We start from the raw sequence: 21307 nt of genomic DNA on the forward strand, positions 1-21307 counted from the left end.
GGTCCAAAGGACATGAGAAGTAGACCAGTTGAAAGTCTCTGGATAAAGATAAAATGGAAAAAAAACTAGACAGTTCACGGTAGGGGTCTACTGTAGACCACTGAATGATTGAGAAGATGTTGATGAGGCATTTCTAGAACAAACAGAAATACCCTGCCCCCCCCCAAAAAAAAAACAAACAAACCCAACCAAACAGACAAAACAAAAAAAAACCCCCAACAACAAGAAGAAGAGCTGCAGGGACTTTACAACTTTTAGTTTCAGAAAGTGGAGGAAGTAACCAGGGGTTAGCCATTTTAGGCTTGATTCTGACCAACCTGAAGGAATTGGTTGTGAATCTGAAGGTTGAAGGCAGTTTGGATGAAAGTGATCATAACTTGATAAATTTCATGATTCTAAGGAAAAGAAGGGATGAGAGCGGCAGAAAAAGGATAATGGACTTCAAACAAGCAGACTTTAACAAACTCAAGAGATCTGATCGGTAAGGTGCTGTAGGAAGAAAATCTAAGGGATAAATAAGTTCATGAGAGCTGGCAGTTTCTCAAGGAGACAGTATTAAGGGCACAACTGCAAATTGTATTGATGTGAAGAAAAGATAGGAAGAGTAGTAAGAGGCCAATATGGGCCCATTATGAGCTCTTTAATTACCTGAAAACAAGAAAGAAATACTACAGTAGAGCAAGCCTGTAAGGACAAAATCAGAAGGGCTAAAGCACAAAATGAGTTACACCTAGCAAGGCACAAAAAGGCAAGAAGAGTTTCTTTAAATATATTAGGAGCAAGAAATAACTAATTTATTTGGGCATAAGCTTCTCTGTGTGTCTATATATCTCTTCCTACTGTATTTTCCACTCCATGCATCTGATGAAGTGGGTTTTAGCCAATGAAAGCTTATGCCCAAATAAATTTGTTAGTCTCTAAGGTGCCACAAGTATTCCTTGTTCTTTTTGCTGATACAGACTAACACAGCTACCACTCTGAAACAAAAGGAAATGTAGACTCTCTTGCAGCACTTCATTCACTTGGAGTCTGTACTCCTGCTACAGAAAGGAAACATTTTAAACCTCAACTATAGTCATGATCCTCATTCCACCAGAAGCCTCAGTATGCCCCTAGGAGGAGATCAGGATCTCTTCAAGGCCAAGAGCGATCTTCCATGGCAGCAAGCACTTCTCACCAAATAACTGCTACATTGAAGCAGTCATTTTGACTTTGAGGACAGCATGCCAACAATATTTCTTCACTTAGGATTATACCCATTCCTCTTTTACTGCACTTGGGAAGACATCACTTCAGACAAGGGGCTACTCAGCATGGTAAAGGAGGAATATGTTATCCAACTCATTTCCCTACCCACCCTTCCCATTCCTTTTTAGGACCCTTCTCACGAGACCATGTTACTTCAGGAGCTATGGCTCCTTCTAAAATGGAGAGCAATAGAAGAAATTCCTTACCAACAGAGGGGAAAAGATTTTTATACCTGATACTTTCTGGTCCTGAAGGAATCTGGGGGCTTCTGCCTCATTGTATATCTAAGAGAGGTGAATTCATCCAAAGAATCAAGTTCAGATGATACCCTCGCTTCTCTTATCCCTTTCTTGGAGAACATAAGAATGACCATACTGGATCAGCTCAAAGGTCCATCTAGTACCATATCCTGTCTTCCGACAGTGGACAATGCCAGGTGCCCCAGACGGAATGAACAGAACAAGTAATCATCAAGTGATCCATCTCCTGTCAGTCATTCCCAGCTTCTGGCAAACAGAGGCTAGGGACACCATCCCTGCCCATCCTGGCTAAAAACCATTGATGGACCTATCCTCCATGAATTTATCTAGTCCTTTTTTGTACCCTGTTATGGTCTTGGCCTTCACAACATCCTCTGGCAAGGAGTTCCACAGGTTGACTGTGCATTGTGTGAAAAAATACTTCCTTTTGTGTGTCTTAAACCTACTGCCTGTTAATTTCATTTGGTGACCCCTAGTTCTTGTGTTATGAGAAGGAGTAAATAACACTTCCTTATTTACTTTCTCCATACCAGTCATGATTTTATAGATCTCTGTCATATCCCACCTTAGTTGTCACATTTCCAAGCTGAAAAGTCCTAATCTTATTCATCTCTACTCATATGGCAGCTGTTCCATACCCCAATCATTTTTGTTGCCCTTTTCTGAACCTTTTCCAATTCCAATATATCTCTTCTGAGATGGGGTGACCGTTATCTGCATAGTATTCAAGTTGTGGGCGTACCTCTGGATTTATATAGAGGCAATATGATATTTTCTTTTTTATTATCTATCCCTTTCTTAACGATTCCCAATATTCGGTTAGCTTTTTTGACTGCAACTGCCAATTGAATGGATGTTTTCAGAGAACTATCCACAATGACTCCAAGATCTCTTTGTTGAGTGGTAACAGCTAATTTAGACACCATCATTTTATATGTATAGTTGGGTTTATGTTTTCCAATGTGCATTACTTTGCATTTATCAACATTGAATTTCATGTGCCATTTAGTTGCCCATTCACTCAATTTGGTGAGATCCTTTTGTAGCTCTTTGTTGTCTGCTTAGGATGTAACTATCTTGAGTAGTTTTGTATCTATACTAGGAAGAGAGCCTGAGAAGTCCTGGTATAAGAGACCTTGGTATGAGGCCTGAGCTAAAGCAGTGGGCAAGTTTTGCTGATATAAAGCAAAGTTTTCAAAAGTCAGGCTATGAGCAAACCTCAGGCTCTGCCTGCTTGCAGGTTCACAGAGTCTGGCAAGAAGTGGGCTGATGTTGCAGAAACACACATTTCTAAGAAGTGCTAGGCACAGAGTACTCGCAAACAGATTCCTGACGAGTGGTACCAGAACATCCCGATATCAAGGATGGTGCAAAAACATTCTTCAAGGATAACAGAAACACACTGACCCCTCCTAAAAGATAAGGAACTTTTTCCATTCTCATTGTAGTACCCGCATTTCCTTCGTCCTCAGGGGATCGGCTGTAGCCAAGGTGCCCCTGAACAAGGCCGACAGCACCATCAGGCAGCTGGTGAGGAAATGGCTTTACCTTCCCCAGAGGGCCAACACCGACATCATCTACATTTCCCACAGGCCAGGCGGTGCCAGCGTACCTCGGATGGGAGACCTTTGCGACGTGTCGGTGATCACCCATGCCTTCCGCCTCCTGAAGTGCCCAGACCCGACAGTGCGGAGTATCACAGATGAAACTATACAGGCCGTGGTCAGGAAACGCATCGCCAGGGCCCCCTCTGAGCATGATGTTGCCACCTACCTCAGTGGCTACCTGGAGGCTGAGTTTGGGAGAGAGGGAGGAGACCTGTCCTCTCTCTGGTCCTGTTTCCACAATGCTTCGAGACACCTAGAAAGAGGATCAGCTACCACTGGAAGTAGTGCGAGGAGCGCCGGGTGCTGGGAATACTGTTGCCGTGCATAAAGACCTCGAACCACACCATCGTCACCCCAACTGCCAGAATGATGCAGGAAAGGACTCTCAAAGACACTATGCACTGCCACTACACTGAGAACTTAAGTGGAAGTCAGACCTGGGTAAGGTGTTTCAGGTGTCCAGCAAGTGGGATGCCAGCAAACACTTCCTCCGTGGGGGCAGCTTCACCAGGTTCCCTGACTGGCAGTTCGTCCACCGTGCCCGATTCAACTGCGTTCCCCTCAATGGAGCTGTCTGCCACGGCAACCGGAACAAGTACTGTAGGAAGTGCGACTATGCCAACGAGACCCTGCCCCACATCCTGTGTGAATGCAAACAGCACTCTGAAGCCTGGCAGCTCCATCACAACGCCATCCACAACTGGCTGGTGAAAGCCATCCCGCCTTCCCTGGGGAAGATCACCATTGACTCTGCCATCCCCAGGACAGACAGCTGTCCGACCCGACATTGTCATGACCGACACAGAAAAAAAGGTCCTCATGGTAGGCATCATGGTACCATTTGAAAACAGGTCATTGGCCTTCCATGAGGCTGAGGATGGAAGGTTTCAAAGTTCACCCCACTGGCCGACACCCTGAGAGCCCAGAACTATGAGGTCCACGTACATGCCCTGATCATGGGAGCCTTGGGTGCGTGGGACCCCCAGAATGAGCCGATGCTGAGAATGTGTGGAGTCGGTTGACACTGCGCCTGGCTCACGAGACAGTTCATGGTGTCTGACACCATCAGGTGGTCCAGAGACATCTACACGGAACACATCATGGGACACTGCCAGTACCAGCTCAAGTAACCAAGACCGCTGACCAGGGAAATAACCCGCTTCCTTCCCTGACAAACGAAGGAACACATCCCACCCATGTACTCATTCACTAGGTTGATACTGACTTGAACTCTTAATACATTCCATTGGTGGCGTATCCGAGCCCACTTATCCATTGATGTGTTAAAAACTCCTGCACCCCAATCTGGAGCTATGCTGGTTGTGTGATAAGTATGTATCTTGTGAACTTTGTAACCGATACCTGTAATCCTCCTAACTTGAGCCTGGCCCCAGATGTACAGTACCTTCCCTCTTAACTTGTATATATTTAATTTTAAACATTTACTTTTGTCATAACATTTCTTCCCAGATCTGGACCTTAGCATCCAAAATATGGGTGTTAGCATGAAAACCTCCAAGCTTAGTTACCAGCTTGGACCTGGTATCGCTGCCACCAGCTAGGAATTATGTAGTGCCTAGCTCACTGTGGTCTCCCCAAAACCTTCCCTGGGGAACCCCCAGACTCAGATGCCTTGAGTCTTACAACAAAGGGAAATAACCCCCTCCCCTTGTTTCCTTATTACTTCCTCCCAGGCTCCCCTCCCTGGACGACCCTAGGAGATTCCCTGCTTCCAGTCCTTGAAACACAAGTACTGAGGGATCAAATCTCCCTCTCCCCTCACCCAGAGGGTATGCAAAGTCAAGCTTAGTAAATCTAACACAAAGAGATTTTTCCCCTGATTTCTTCCTCCCACCAATTCCCTGGTGAGCTGCAGACTCAATTCCCTGGAGTCCCCACTAAAGAAAAACTCCAACAGGTCTTAAAAAGAAAGCTTTATATAAAAAGAAAGAAAAAGGACATTAAAAATAGTCTCTGTATTAAGGTGACAATATACAGGGTCAATTGCTTAAAAGAAAAAATGAATAAACAGCCTTATCCAAAAAGAATACAATTTAAAACATTCCAGCAACTACACACATGTAAATACAAAAAAAAACCAATATAAACCTATTGTCTTACTATCCTTGTACTTACAACTTGGAAACAGAAAATTAGAAAACCTGGAGATAGAAAAATCACTCTCAGAGCCGAGAGGGCACAGACCCAAGACAAAGAACAAAGAACTCACACCCAAACTTCCCTCCACCCAGATTTGAAAAAGTCTTGTTTCCTGATTGGTCCTCTGGTCCGGTGTTTGGTTCCCTGTGTTAACCCTTTACAGGTAAAAGAACATTAACCCTTAGCTATCTGTTTATGACAACTTTCATAAAAATTTTGTACCTAGCAGGGAAGTTGAATGTAACAGCAATGAAGTTAAGCCATCAAACAACTTTTCTGGGAGATAGGAACTTATTATTTAAAAGGTTTAGGGTAACTGACTTTCTGCTCTTTGGAAAAGAGATTAAGAGGAGACAACATCAAGGAGCGTAATTCTGCCTAATGCCAAATACAAAAATTAAGAGATATGAATATGAGTTAAAAATCCCAAGCTTTTTTTTTTTTTAAAAAAAAGTCAAGTAAATGGCAGCTTCTTTAAATACAATAATTAATATGTGAAATATACTATCAGTAGTGTAATGTATAAAAAGAGGAGTCAAGTCTTTAACTGCAGAGCGTAGAATACAAAACAGGCGATTGGGGTGTGTGGGGGGCATTAATCTTTAATCTCTGAAAAGTCTAAATGCTGCTTTTACTTTCTTCAGAAAAAAGTAACTACTGAGACTTCTATTTTAACATGTCATCTCTTTGTGTGAAACAACAGTTCTGTAATCTAAAGGAAAACTGGTGTGTGTTTTGACTGCATCATTGATTGTGTGATAGATTAAATGCATTGATGCTGCTGGAATAATTTGGGGGACCTTGGGAAATCACTTAATGGAATTTGGTCCATGTCTGCATAATCTTTTTGCTGGAGTAATTGAAGATGCTGCTTAATAAACTTTATAAAAACTCCCAGTTGGTTGATGTGTTTCAGAGGGTTGTGTCTGAGCACAAAAATGACACGCATTCCAACTGGCTTCTTCCTCACCATCCCCTACCTCTCTTAAACATTTTCCTTGGGGAGGACTTTAATGTACTGTAATGCTGGTGCCTTTCAGAAACTGACCCTGTGTGGTTTGATTTGTTCTCTGCAGCTCCCTTGGTAACACATTCAGTGGAAATTCTGAAGCCTCATCTCCTTCACTGTTTTTCAAATGCCTATATAAAATATAGTATTTGATATTCCATTACTGGTGATGAACTTGTAGGTATTGACTTTTGTTTTTGGTATGAGAATATATATATAAAAAGCAGGTGTTTTTATTGGCTAATCTATTTTAAAATGTGTTTACATGTACATGTAACGTATACATGCATTTTTATAAAAATATTGTTGTAAAGATTTCCATTAATTTTATGGCTTGTGACATTACATTCTATTCATGTTGAGAATTCCCTGGGACTAATATAAAGCATGATTAAGTTCCGAAAACACAAGTTCAGGAAATAATAATACTTTGCACTTAAATAGCACCTATCATCTGATGCTCTTAAGTCACTTTCCAGATGTTAAGTATGTCAACATAGCTGTTACAACCTTTTTGCAGATGAGTAAACTGATGCACTGAGTAGATGTGACCTGCCCAAAAGTAACAAAGTGTATCAGTGACCAAGAAAGGAATAGAGCTGAGGATTCTTGAACAAGAATTCCTTTTAAAAAATCAGTATACTGTATATTGTTTAATCATGAGATTTTAGTTAGTTTTATTCCTTATTTTGCTTAATTTCAGAGGTAGTGCTGTTAAGATTTGGGTACAGTGTTGGGATGCTGAATTTATATATCCATATATTGAGAGATATTGATACTGATAGGTGTTGGGGGTTGTTGATATTGCTAGGTGTGTGTGTAATGTATTTTTATATATGTATATAAAATTTGTGTGTGTGTATATATTTATTATGTGTGTATGTATATATATTTCTTATTGTGTGTGTGTGCGCGTGCGCATATCCAACATGAATACCAGAAGGTTTATGTTTTGGATTAAATCTCAAAATTGCAATATATAAATCTCTGATATTGATATTGGATATGGAGTGAGCTCTAAAAGCCAGTAAGAGTTTAACATTGTCATAACTACTGTACTCTTTTGATGATGATAATAATGTGTTTGTCCATTCAAGCTATTTGACAATATATTTCCATTCTAAATTCTTCCACCATTTTTTCATGTAGATTGAAACAAGATCAAAAGTACATACGTGATGAAATTGGCAAAGTTCTGGAGCGGGAGCGGGCTGCTTCAAATGAGCATTTGACTAGAGCCATTCTTAGAGAGAGAGCTGTGACAGAAGACGAACGCCTGAAGACACAGCATTTTGTAAGCGCAATAAGTTTTTTATGTAAATTTGAAGGTTTAAAAACAAATGTCAATGTCCTAAAACTTTTATGCTTTTGACAAACTCTTTTGTAAGATGTAGGAAGTAGAATGTTTCTATCCTCCAGTAGTGCTTTTCCTCTTTAGCAAATACGGTTATTATCAGAAAATTTCTTCTTTTTGCTATGTTAATATCACAGTCCTTAAAAGAGCAGCTGCTGTAAAACCATCATGTCTTTTTTTAGCGTCACAAGGATGTCACTTTATTGAGAAAACTTTTATGTGAGGAGAGCATTCAAATAACTAAGATGCTAGCCTGATTCGTTTTCAGTATTTAAGTGTTCAGAGATCTGGTTAGATTTTGTGATACTAAATTACTGAATACTTTGTCACAACATTTATAAGTAAACGTGTATTAATAAGGGTACATTAACAGTGTTATTGGCTAAAAATTGACCGATTTTAAGAATTTTCCAAAGACATAGACGCCAACTCCGTGGGTGCTCTGGGGCTGGATCATCCATTGGAAAAAAAATGATGGGTGCTCAGTACCCATTGGCAGCCCCCCCATCAACTCCTCCCCCTCTCCCAGTGCCTCCTGCCCGCTGGTGGCCCCACCAATGGGCTTCTCCCTCTTTCTCCCAGTGCCTCCTGCCTTACCATGATGAGCTGCTTTGTGACGTGGAGAAGCAAAGGCGGGGCGCACTGGGGGAAGCGCCTCTGGCAGAGTGGGGGTCAAGCAACCCAGGAAACTTGGAAGGATGGCACCTCTATCCTAAGATATAATTTTTTTTTCCCTCCAACTTATTTATACTGGAGACCAAAATAGCATGTTTACATACGTGTGTGTGATTTTTTTTTTATGGTTATGCCCTAAACTTCAATACCAGTTTATTGAAAAAGTCTGTATTGAAGAACCGTATTTCATCAGAACTGATATATAAAACCTCTCTGATGACATCCAAGTTGTGAAATATAGCAGGCTGTTTTTCTCTGAAAATTGACCTTAGATAGCTGTCCATTTCAAATGTATGGCGGATTTGTAGCTTCCCACGTCAATCACTGCAGTTGCCTTTGTAGTTCTCAGGAAGAAGTCCTCATGACAATTCTTTGAGGCTTGAAAGCACCATTTTACAAAAAATAAAAAAATAAAAAATTGAGTATAAGCAATGAACAAATGAGTGTTTGCCAGCTGGAAAAATCTAAGGCTCTATCTTGCAAAGGGTTATGCGTTTGGTTAACTTCACTCATATGAGCATTCCCATTGAAATCCATAGGACTTCTCATGTGAGTGGAAATAGGTACATGCATAATCTTCAAAAATAACCCTGGAGACTTTCCCTTTCTGAGAACTATAAAAAGATAGTCTGCACATAATTGAGAACCTTTAAAGTGCAGCTAAATACACACATTCATGTTCAACCCATGTAACACGCTTTGCCAGTTGGAGTAGATTGTGTATGCAACCTTGCATAAACCAAGAGATTTTTGTTATCCTAGCTGAACAAAGCTTTGGAGGGTGTTTTGCATGGCCTTAACAGGCTTTTTGTTTTTCTTAACTTATTTGGTTCTGTAATTCATTTATTCATCCTGTTCAGAGAGAGACATCACCCTTCCGACCTGCAAAAAACAAAACAAAACTTGATACCTGCATGTGGAAAAGAGCCTATTTTCTCTGAAAATTCTGAACACTGAGGCTTTTTTTTATTACAAATTTAAAACACAGGTTTTTTGCAGAAAAGTCACTTTTCATTCTTAGGTTTCACTTAGCCTAGGATGCATCAGCCACATCTGCCTGGTGAAACAATCAAGAACTCATTGTTGATTAATTTTGTATTTACTGGCTGGAGGGTGAGGATTTGTTTCAAGCTGAGATTTAACTGCAAGGGAAGATGCATGCTTCATTTGTTAGGGAGGGAGGGAATGGAATAATGTAACGTTTAAAAATCCTATGCAATCTTTTTTCATATGGACCGTCATTCAGAGAATCTCACTGTCTTATGGTGGTGCATGTAGAGGCATCCTATCCAAATGGCTGTGGCACAGATTTTGTGCTTGAGAACGGAAGTCAGCCCTCTGACTTCTCTGCCAGTGGCTTGCTGTGTGATTTGAGCAAGTCAGGTAACTTCTCTGCACCTTAGTTTTTCAGTCTGTAAATTTTTGAAGCATATTGAGAGACCTTTGTGTGAAAAGTGCTGTGTTAGTGCTTAATTGTTGTTGTTACTGTTGTAATTCATTCATTTACCTAAATACTGTCAGTAATACTTTATTAAGGAACAAAGCAGCTATTGATCTGTTTTAGTTCCCTGATAATCTGATTAATCTATATAATATAACGTAACAGTTAATCTAAATAAATGTAAACTGTCTAAATGTGTGGCTATGGGCAACCTACTGTGTTCTCAGGTACCAAGTAATACTCACTGTCCTTTAATTTTTTTTGAAGGCCATTACTCTCTTTGTTTGCTGCTGGTCAGTTTACTCTCTTGGCTCTGTCTCTCACACCTCATATTTAAATGTTGGTATTATCATTCATCCAAATTAAATTAGAATCTCTTTGCAGCAGACACATAAATATGGCCCCTGCCTTAAAGTCACATGAAAACCTCTGACACTATACAAGTAGTTTAACTCTAACCTTTTTATCTTTTCTTTAACTTGATCTGGAGTCTAAGAGCCATGGGACAAGTCTTTTCATGTTGTTATTTGTAAATCATTGCACATGCCTATGATACTACAAAAAATAAATGTCCATTACTGATCCTTAATTGTTTTAATAGTGTAAAGAAAACATAAATGTTATGCTTATCATAGAGGAAATCAAGTTCTTTCCCCAGCATTTTCAACCATTTTGGTTGAGACCCCTTCTCATAAGATTACTAACATATTTTCCTCACAGACTGAGGGAAATACCTAGGGAGCTCATCTGTACCCCAAATACAGTTTCAAAAGTTCATTGTCTTACTCCTAACAGGTTAATTTCTGCGGTTTTTGTTTTTTCCCTCCAGCTAATCTATCAGCATTTTACTCAGATTGTAAATGGGCATTCGTTGTGATCGATACAATACGCAATTTGCATATGACCAAGCAGAGTGAGATAAGCGCTTGTCCACCCCTACCTAGCCAGGAATATGTGGATTACCTTTTGGTGACCTGTAATTTTGTGTGGGTGTGTTTATATATAATAAACTCTTCACATATTTTCTATACAAACATCTCGCAATGATTTGGTGAATCCAAGGAATCCTTGTATCTCTATATACTCCTTGGCTTCTGGTGATTGTCACTGAAGAGGTCCTTGTATCACAGGGTTAAATAATTTATCCATTTTTAAATGATAATACTTCTGCTGTTTATACTTCCACAGAAAAGGGATTTCTGAGTGCTGTGTCTGTAACTTTTGGTCAGTTAACCTCTCTCCTCAGCTGTTTTAATATTCAGTATTGTGGTAGCACCCAAAGCGCCCCCCTCTCCCCCGTAATAGGGATCAGTTGTGCTAGGTACAAGCACATGGGAAAATATTAAACCCTACTTTGAAGAGCTTACTATCTAATTAATACAAGATGCAGCAGATGACTGCAACAAACAGTTGGGGAGAAGGGAGGAAGAGGAAGATGGTAATAAATCCATGGTGATGTAGGGCTTGGCTGCACTGGAGAGTTGCAGCAGTGGTGGTGAGTTTACAGCGCTGCAACTTAGTAACTGTCCACACCTGCAAGGCACATCCAGCGCTGCAACTCCCTGGCTGCAGTGCTGGCTGTACACCTGGTCTGCTTGGGGTGTAACGATTGCAGCGCTGGTCATCAAGTGTGGCCACCAAAAGTGCTGTTATTGGCCTCCAGGGTATTAGGAGGTATCCTAGAATGCCTGCTCACGACAAACTGGAAGAATGGCTGAACTCCGAGCTCCCCCGAGCTGCTTGTCTAAAAAACGAACACAACTCCTGTTTGCTCGATGGAGCGGAGGCAGGCAGGGGAATTGCTTTGGAAGGTTCACAGCTGTTTGCTTGAAGAGAGAAGTCAAGCGGCAGAGGGGGAGGGGGAAGTCCGTGTTGATCAGCTGCTTATGTGGTCAGAAGGCTATTTAGGAGTGCATAATTTTCATTTAGTGAATAAGAGAGGGATGGGGGAAGGGCTCAAAACTTTTAAATTGATTGCAGCTTGGTGCTGTGTATCTTCTAGTCCTTAGAACTTGCAAGGCAGGGAGCTGACACAGCGTCACCTCTAAAAATCCACTCTCTCTGTCTCCCCCACGCTCCCTGTCACACTCCACCCCACTCCCCTCTTTTGAAAAGCACATTCCAGCCACTTGAACACTGGGATAGCTGCCCATAATGCACCACTCCCAACAGCGCTGCAAATGCTGCAAATGTGGCCACACTGCAGCGCTGGTAGCTGTCAGTGTGGCCACACTGCAGCGCTTTCCCTACACAGCTGTACGAAGACAGCTTTAACTCCCAGCGCTGTACAACTGTAAGTGTAGCCATACCCCCAGGCTCATGTAGTTACTCAGACTTGTTTTGTGGACAGTTGGAGAACTTTTTAAAAAAATTATCCTTTGCAAATCTCCTATTTAAACCTGTGCTCTATCATTAACATTAATGCCACCCTCCAGCATTGCTAACTTTGTTCTTAACATGTCTTCCTCCAATATCCAGGACCTTACCTCTCCTCTTCCCCAAATTTCCCTCTGCTTTTGGACTTTTTTCCCATTGGTGGGGGCAAATGGGTGTGAAGGGGGCAGGGCAGGGAAGAGAAGTCTTTTGTTTCCTCCGGTGTTCTGTGAGCTAGAAGAATGTTTTACCCCAGTGGCTGGTTCTAAGTGCAAATACAAAACAATACTGTAACATCAGGATATGTTTCTATGGGCACAACATTCTGAAGAATCAGAGCAGGCTGTGCAGCGAGGACAGAAGGACTGTGAAGAAAATAGGCAGCATGTGACCTCCAGAAGAAGAAAGCGGAGCGTCCATGTACCAGCAATACAGATACAGGTGAGCAATCATTTTCATGTTCTCTCCACGGGTACTAATGCGGAGAGTGAACTAGATGATGCATCTGAGTGAAGGGAGCAGAAGGAGACTCCACTGATTGGAAGGCATGAGATGCACTGTCCTAAGGATGGGGGTTCCACGAACTCTGCTCCCAAGAGAAGGAGGCGGGTGGTGGTGGTCAGGGACTCTCTCCTCAGGGGGACTGAGTCATCTATCTGCCATCCTGGCCAGGAAAACCGAGAAGTGTGCTGCTTGCCAGGAACTAGGTTTCATGATGTGACAGAGAGACTGCTGAGACTCATCAAGCCCTCGGATCGCTACTCCTTCCTGCTTCTCCACGTGGGCACTAATGATACTGCCAAGAATGACTTTAAGTGGACCACTGCAGACTGTGTGGCTCTGAGAAGAAGGATAAAGGAATTTGAAGCGCAAGTGGTGTTCTGGTCCATCCTCCCTGTGGAAGGAAAAGGCCCGAGTAGGGACCGTTGAATCGTGGAAGTCAAAGATTGGCTACGCAGATAGTGTCGGAGAGAAGGCTTTGGATTCTTTGACTGTGGGATGGTGTTCCAAGGCGGAGGATTGCTGGGCAGAGACGGGCTCTACTTAATGAAGAGGGGGAACAGCATCTTTGCAAGCAGGTTGGCTAACCTAGTGAGGAAGGCTTTAAACTAGGTTTACTGGGGGAAGGAGACCAAAGCCCTGAGGTAAGTGGGGAAGTGGAATGCTGGGAGGAAGCATGAGTAGGAGAGCGCAGGAAGGGAGAAAACTCTCTGATTGTCCTGCTATCTTAAGTGCCTATACACAAATACAAGAAGCCTGGGAAACAAGCAGAGAGAACTGGAAGTCCTGACACAGTCAAGGAATTAGGATGTGATTGAACTAACAGAGACCTGGAGGGATAAATCACATGACTGTCATGGATGGAAGAATCCCATGCACTGTTACAGACTAGGGATTGAGTGGCTTGGCAGCAGTTCTGCAGAAAGGACCTAGGAGGTACACTGGACGAGAAGCTGGATGTGAGTCAATATTGTGTCCTTGTTGCCAAAAAGGCTAATGGCATTTTCGGCTGTATAAGTTGGGGCATTGCCAGCAGATTGAGGGACTGTCTGGGGTAGGGATAGTTCAGTGGTTTGAGCATTGACCTACTAAACTCAGGGTTGTGAGTTCAATCCTTGAGGGGTCCATTTAGGGATCTGGGGCAAAAATTTGTCTGGGGATTGGTCCTGCTTTGAGCAGGGGTTGGACTAGATGACCTCCTCAGGTCCCTTCCAACGCTGATATTCTATAATTCTATTTGGCACTGATGAGACCTCATCTGGAGTACTGTGTCCAGTTTTGGGCTCCACGCTAAAAGAAGGATGTGGAAAAATTGGAAAGAGTCCAGCGGAGGGCAGCAAAAATGATTAGGGAGCTGGAACATATAACTTATGAGGAGAGGCTGAGGGAACTGGGATTGTTTAGTCTGCAGAAGAGAAGAATGAGGGGAGATTTAATAGCTGCATTCATCTACTTGAAAGGGGGGTTCCAAAGAGGATGGAGCTCAGCTGTTCTCAGTGGGACCAGATGACACAACAAGGAACAATTGTCTCAAATTGCAGTGGGGGAAGTTTAGGTTGGATATTTGGATAAACTTTTTCACTAGGATGGTGGTGAAGCACTGGAATAGGTTCCCTAGGGAGGTGGTGGAATCTCCTTCCTTAGAGGTTTTTAAGGTCAGGCTTGACAAAGCCCTGTCTGGGATGATTTAGTTGGGGATTGGTCCTGCTTTGAGCAGGGAGTTGGACTAGATGACCTCCTGAGGTCCCTTCCAACCCTGATATTCTGTGATTCTATGATCACTGAAATCCTGATTCTTTAGAAGGCCCTGGTGCTCCTTTGTTTCTGATGTGTTACTACTGAAGTATTTCTTCCTTAATACCTTCGCAGTCCATATGACTAGGGTCCTATCAAATTAATGGCTGTGAAATACACATCATGGACTGTGAAGTCAGATCTCCCTTGTGAAATCCAGCTATTGGAGGGGCAGAGCAGGGGGCACCCAGCTCGGGTCTCCTACCGTTCACTGGGCTCCAGCTGCTAGTCCACTGGACGGGGAGGAATGGCACTTCCTCTTCCCTTCCATAGCTACTCTCATGGGGAGCTCAGACCCACCTCTGGGTACCTCCCCTAGCTGCAGGGAGCTCCCTGGCTACTGCTAGCTCTGAAGGCTCCCAACAGCATAGGGGAAATCAGATCCACCTCCATCTCCTGGAATCTTCCCCTGGCTGCGGAAAGCTCCATGACTGTTGCCTTCAGAGCTCTGAAGGCAGTACAGAAGTGAAGGTGGTAATCCTGGGACAACCCTTTTTGGATCAGGACCCCTGCGGTTACAACAGTGTGAAATTTTAGATGTAAGCATCTGAAAACATGAAACTGGCCAATTTTAAAACCCTCTGACCATGAAATTGATCAAAGTGGACTGTGAATTTGGTAGGGCCCTACATCTGATTGGGGGAGGCCTTAAATATGTAACTCCTGCTTGCTGGGAGTGGTGCTCTGTTCCCCTCACATGGTGGCTAGGCCAGCTAGAGATTGATGAGCCTGCTACAACCTTGGTTAAGAGATGTGTCTTTTAGCTTGTATGGAAGAAGCTCATGTATTTAGCTTCAGAAGTCCCAAGTTTGATCCCTGCTGCTGACACCCCTGTGTGGGTCGGCATTACAGATGCATGAGGGAAAGATAACTCTTCTGTGTGGAAGGCGGGATCTTCTGTGTCCAAAGGGGAAGGTCCTGGCTGGGTTGCTCCATGCTGCTCCTCACTATCTGCCTGGCAGCTGCTGCTGCTGCTTCAGAGAAAGTTTCTCTTGCCTTTCCTCCAACCCATGCGGTGACTGGGTGGGCCATCTGTAAAACAAGGACAATACTTACCTACCTCACAGGATTTGATTAATCTTGTTCACGTCTGAAAAGTGCTGTGCAAGTGCTAAATCTAGTTGCTGTAGATCCCTTTGGCAGTCTCTTCCAAACTCCAGTGGTCTGCATTAAAAGCCATTCATACCTAGCCTAAACCTATCTTTCCTTAGTGTAGTATTGCAAATGTTCAAAAGTCATGAATCAGGCTCACCAAAAATCATGAGATTATGTAAAAATAATAGATTTGGTATTCTTTGGTATTCCTTCTGCTTTTTGAGCCTTTAGGGTGCATTAGGGTCACATTTTGAAGCTTTCTCCACAGCCCCCAGGGCTAGAAACTTACTTTTTCTTTAAGAATGAAGGCTGAAATCATCACATATCCACTTGACTCCAGGAGCTTTCACTTTAAGTCAAACAATAATTATCATGAGGCTCATGACAAAATCGTGAAAGTTGGCAACACTGCTTAGTGTGCAGCTGTGACCCTTAGTAATACCCACATCTAGGATCTGTGTGACCCTTAGTCATACCCACATCTGTACCAATTCAGCTGTGCCTGCTGTAAAGTCTCCTCTGTAGCCACTCTATGATGATGGTAAAAAGCTCTCCCGTTGGCATAATTAAACCACCTCCAATGAGAAGCGGTAACTATGTTGTCAGGAGACACTCTCCTGCTGACATAGAGCTGTCTACACAGACACTTATGTCAGTATAACTTATGTCGGCCAGGAGTGTGTGTTTTCACACCCCTGACTGACAAAAGTTTTACTTTCGAAAGTGCTAATGTAGCCTCACTGTGTGAAAATTGTGTTGGGATTGTTTTCACCAATGTGCAAAATAAAGTGCCTGTATCAGAATCATACTAAGGAAGTGCCTGCATTAGTCTGAAGGGTCCACTTACTGTGGTGATAGGTTTGTAAGGATATATAATTAATTCTGTATTATGTTTTATGGCCTTTCTCTCTGGAGATCTAAATACTGAACAAAATGAAGGATAAAACGTCCAAAAAATAGTTTTGTCATACCCTCCTGTTTGTCATTCTCTCGTCCGTTCCCCATGGGTGGTGTTCCTGAAGAAAGACTTAATTATCTATCTTTGATTTTAATCTCAACAAACTTAATTTTGGCATTGATGTTGTTTTTCCTGGCAAGTGTCTCTATAGCTGAGGTCCCAGTGTTGTGGTTTGGGATGCTCTGAGAATTTTAAATTAGTGTTCTTAGTGGCAGACCTCTCATCCTATGAAAACTTTTATTTTTGGAAGCCTGTGTTTTAAAAACTTTTTCTTCATCTCAGAATTGTGTGCAGACCAAATGGGCTTCCTCTTGTTGTGACGTTTTACATGTAGTATCTTTGCCATAAATAGCTTATTGACATTCCATCACTCGAATCATGAGTGTCAGGGTGAGATAGGGAGAGCATGGAGGAAAAAATCTATAGATAACCAAAGTGCATATTTCCATTTCCTTATAATGACCTGGCATTTACCGTAACACATTTGCTTCACTACCTGGACTGAAATGAGCTGTCATTAAGAACTCACATGTTGGAAAACAGTTTTACTGAGCTGCCAGTGACGTTATAGTCTCATTTCATGTTGAAGAGTAGAGAAATATTGTTCTGTCCTTTTGCTTTAACCATAACATTAAAAGTTGATTGTCATTATCATTATGGATCTCCATCCATGCTTTTATATATTTTAAAAGTTGCCATTATGTATTGTCCCAATATTAAAATGAGAACAAGTGTTACTTAATTAAATCTTTGTTTAAATTTTATAAATGTTTTATGCTAAAAAGTCTAATTTTTTCTCTTTATTTTAAAAAAAAAGCTATATGGTAGAAAACATCCTTCTGTTTAAAAATAATATTTTTTGCCATTTAAGTGAGTGCACTAATCAGTTAATTGGATATTTTTGCCCAGCAAAATCACACGTGAGATATATAATGCTTCCCTTTTTATTCTGAAAACTGAAATCAATAGACCAAATACTTCCCTTGATTTACCATCACTGAGATTGGTGGAGTTACATTAGGAATGAATTTGACCCATTTGTCACAAATGAATATGTTTTAGTCAAAGAGAATGTCTTCCTGTCGTGTGGCTGGACTATTCAGATGTTCTCCCCTTCATCCTTGGGTGACTGCTCCAAGTCATCGTATATACTTCCTGTGCAATTACCTTTTGCTTTAGTGGCATGTTTTACCTGTCCTCAATTTGTTAGCTTTACTAAGAGGAGGTTCCCTGTTTTCCATCAAGAACAGTCAGAAAATAATCTTTCTCTTTCCTAACAGTCCTATGCTAGCCATATTTGAGTCATGATGTCACTAGAAAATACCCAAGGGCAGATATACCCCGTGAGGTAAGGTGTTGTCCTCGAGAGAACAGAAGTCTGTTTACAAATGAGTATTTATTACATACCTCATTTATCCCATTCATCATTTTAATAGAAAAATGTGTCTTTTTAGATGATTCTGAAATAATTTGAAGTAAGCTACATAGCCCAAAGCAGAATGTGATTACTTATCGTAGACAGGGCGAAGCTATTTTTTTTTTTTAAATATGATCAGTGACAATTTATGATTACTTACAACATAGTAGAAACAAAGGTTCTTAGCTGTGTTCAGAGTGGAAAATTAGATAAAGTTTGGAAACAATACGGGGCCATATTAATTGCAGTGGTTTTGTGTGGTCACCCAGCACCCTTGTGATAGCTGTTCTGTTTAGGGTCTCTGTCCAGTGGCTTGGTGAGGAACATTCACCATAACTCTCTGTTACTGTTACGTTCACTCAAGTGTCCCATTCCCAGTTGTGACCACAGTTTTAATGGTTGTCAGCATATACCATGAAGAATCATAGAATAGAATATTACAGTTGGAAGGGACCTCAGGAAGTCCTCTAGTCCAACCCCGTGCTCAAAGCAGGGCCAATCCCCAGACAGATTATGACCCCAGTCCCCTAGATGGCCCCCTCAAGGATTAAACTCACAACCCTGGGTTTAGCAGGCCAATGCTCAAACCACTGAGCTATCCCTCCCCCCAGAGCACCTCTAAGGGCTTTGTCAAGCTGGCCCTTAAAAACCTCTAAGGATGGAGATCCATCACCTCCCTAGGTAACCCATTCCAGTGCCTCACCACCCTCCTAGTGAAATAGTGTTTCCTAATATCCAACCTAGACCTCCCCCACTGCAACTTGAGACCATTGCTCCTTGTTTTGTCATGTGCCACCACTGAGAACAGCCTAGATCCATCCTCTTTGGAACCCCCCTTCAGGTAGTTGAAGGCTGCTATCAAATCCCCCTCACTCTTCTCTTCTGCAAACTAAACAAGTCGAGTTCCCTCAGCCTGTCCTCGTAAGTTACATGCCCCAGCCCCCTTATCATTTTTGTTGCTCTCCACTGGACTCGCTCCAATTTGTTCACATCCTTTCTATAGTCGGGGGCTCCATATATGGCCTCACCAATGCCGAATAGAGGGGAATGATCACTTCCCTTGATCTGCTGGCAATGCTCCTACTAATGCATTCCAATATGCGGTTAGCTTTCTTGGCAACGAGGGCACACTACTGACTCATATCCAGCTTCTCTTCCACTGTAATCCCTGGTCCTTTTCTGCAGAGCTGCTGCTTAGCCACTTGGTCTCCAGCCTGTAGCGGTGCATGGGATTCTTCCTTCCTAAGTGCAGGACTCTGCACTTGTCCTTGTTGAACCTCATCAGATTTCTTTTGTCTCAATCCTCCAATTTGTCTAGGTCACTCTGTACCCTTCCCCCCAGTTTAGTGTCATCCGTGAACTTGCTGAGGGTGCAATCTATGCCATCATCCAGATTATTAATAAATATGTTGAACAAAACTGGCCCCAGGACCAACAGCTTGATACCAGCTGCCAACTAGACATTGGACCGTTGATCACCACCATCGAGCCTGACAACCTAGTCAGCTTTCTATCCAGCTTATAGTCCATTCATCAAATTTATACTTTTTTTAACTTGCTGGCAAGAATAGTGTGGGAGACTGTATCAAAGGCTGTGCTGAAGTCAAGATATATCACATCTCCTGCTTTCCCCATATCCACAGAGCCAATTATCTCATCATAATTGTCCAGAACCTCCCCCAATTATCACGAGTTTTCAGAGATAATGGCCAATGGCTCTGCAATCACATCAACCAATTTCCTCCGCACCCTCGAATGCGTTAGATCTGGACCCATGGATTTGTGCATGTCCAGCTTTTCTCATAGTCCTTAACCTGTTCTTTCACCACTGAGCCCTCGTCCAGACTAACCCGCGGCATCGGCGGGTTAAAATCGATTGCTCGGGGATCGATATATCGCGTCTAGTCTGGACGCGGTGTATCGATCCCCGAGCGCGCTTACATCGATTCCGGAACTCCATCAATCCGAACGGAGTTCCGGAATCGACGCGGAGAGCCGCGGACATCGATGCCGCGCCGTCCAGACTGGTGAGTACCTCGATTTTAGAAATTCGACTTCAGCTACGTTATTCCCGTAGCTGAAGTTGCGTATCTAAAATCGATTTTAATTCCTAGTCTGGACGTGGCCTGAGGGCTGCTCACCTCCTCCCCATATTGTGTTGCCCAGGACAGCAGTGTGGGAGCTGACCTTGTCTGTGAAGACTGAGGTAAAAAAAAGGATTGAATACTTCAGCTTTTTCCACATCGTCACTAGGTTGCTTCCCCCATTCATTAAAGGTCTCACATTTTCCCTAACCTTTTTCTTGTTGCTAACATATCTGTAGAAACCCTGCTCATTACCCTTCACATCCCTTGCTAGCTGCAACTCCAGTTGTGTTTTGGTGTTCCTGATCACACCCCTGCATGCTCGAGCAATATTTCTTCCACAGCTGTTTCCGTGCTGTTCCAATGTATAGAATGTCCTTTGAACTGGTCCACAATGTCCCTTCTTATCCCGTTTAAATACCTTTTGTAGCCCTACTTGTGCTGTGGCATTTACAAGAAAAGAGCTAACAGTCGCCTAATTTTTTGAAAATAACAAGCTCCATCATATTAGTGCTAATCTTCATTTGAATATAATCAGTCTTGTTGGTGTTGCACCTGTCCTTCCTGGTATGCACTGTCTCTTCCCCTCATCTAAAACATCTCCCTTGTGTGCTGCGTACCCCTAATATTGCGTCATGTCATATTATTTAAGTTTTTGGGTTAGGGAGCATGTATGTTTATCTGCTCTGGGAGAATCTAGCACATTCTTCAGTGATGTCAAAAGAATAAGCAAAACTTTGCTCCCCCAAAAAATAGGTCATCACTGGGCAAACGGTGATCAGCAGTTTCTTTTTCGTGAGCTTGTGTCCAGGAGTTGAATATTCCTATCCATACATTTGATAGCAAATGATTTTCTTACCTGGGCATGGTGAAGAAATGTTTAAAACACATGTATGTGTAAAATTACATTAACAACAGTGATAGGTAATTTATTTTTCCTGAGAAAGTTAAATAGTAAAGATAATTTAAAATGGCCTATAGATGAGGCTACATTTCCTGTTGCAGATTGTAATCCCACTATGGTTTGTCATTTGAGCTATTTACTAGTTAAATGGTTGTTTTATTTCAACTCTGAAAACCTCCCTTAGGGTGCTTTTGAACTAAGGGTATGTCTACACTACGGGATTATACCGATTTTACAGAAACTGTTTTTTTAAAACAGATTGTATAAAGTCGAGTGAATGCGGCTACACTAAGCACATTAATTCGGCGGTGTGCGTCCATGTACCGAGGCTGGTGTCGATTTCTGGAGCGTTGCACTGTGGGTAACTATCCCATAGCTATCCCATAGTTCCCGCAGTCTCCCCTACCCTTGGAATTCTGGGTTGAGA

The 21307-nt window shown here is 42.4% G+C and overlaps 1 protein-coding gene across 3 annotated transcripts in view; it reads left to right on the forward strand.

Moving 5' to 3' along the window:
- Nucleotides 1-21307, forward strand: part of CHCHD3 (coiled-coil-helix-coiled-coil-helix domain containing 3) — a 281390-nt gene that overhangs the window by 91213 nt on the left and 168870 nt on the right. For all 3 annotated transcript variants that reach the window (XM_050937020.1, XM_050937018.1, XM_050937019.1), the window contains exon 4: nucleotides 7434-7578. In XM_050937020.1, the coding sequence (XP_050792977.1) occupies nucleotides 7434-7578 (145 nt within the window). The remainder of the gene's footprint in view (nucleotides 1-7433; nucleotides 7579-21307) is intronic.

This window comes from Gopherus flavomarginatus, chromosome 1, assembly GCF_025201925.1.
Source record: "Gopherus flavomarginatus isolate rGopFla2 chromosome 1, rGopFla2.mat.asm, whole genome shotgun sequence".
Taxonomy (NCBI): domain Eukaryota; kingdom Metazoa; phylum Chordata; order Testudines; family Testudinidae; genus Gopherus; species Gopherus flavomarginatus.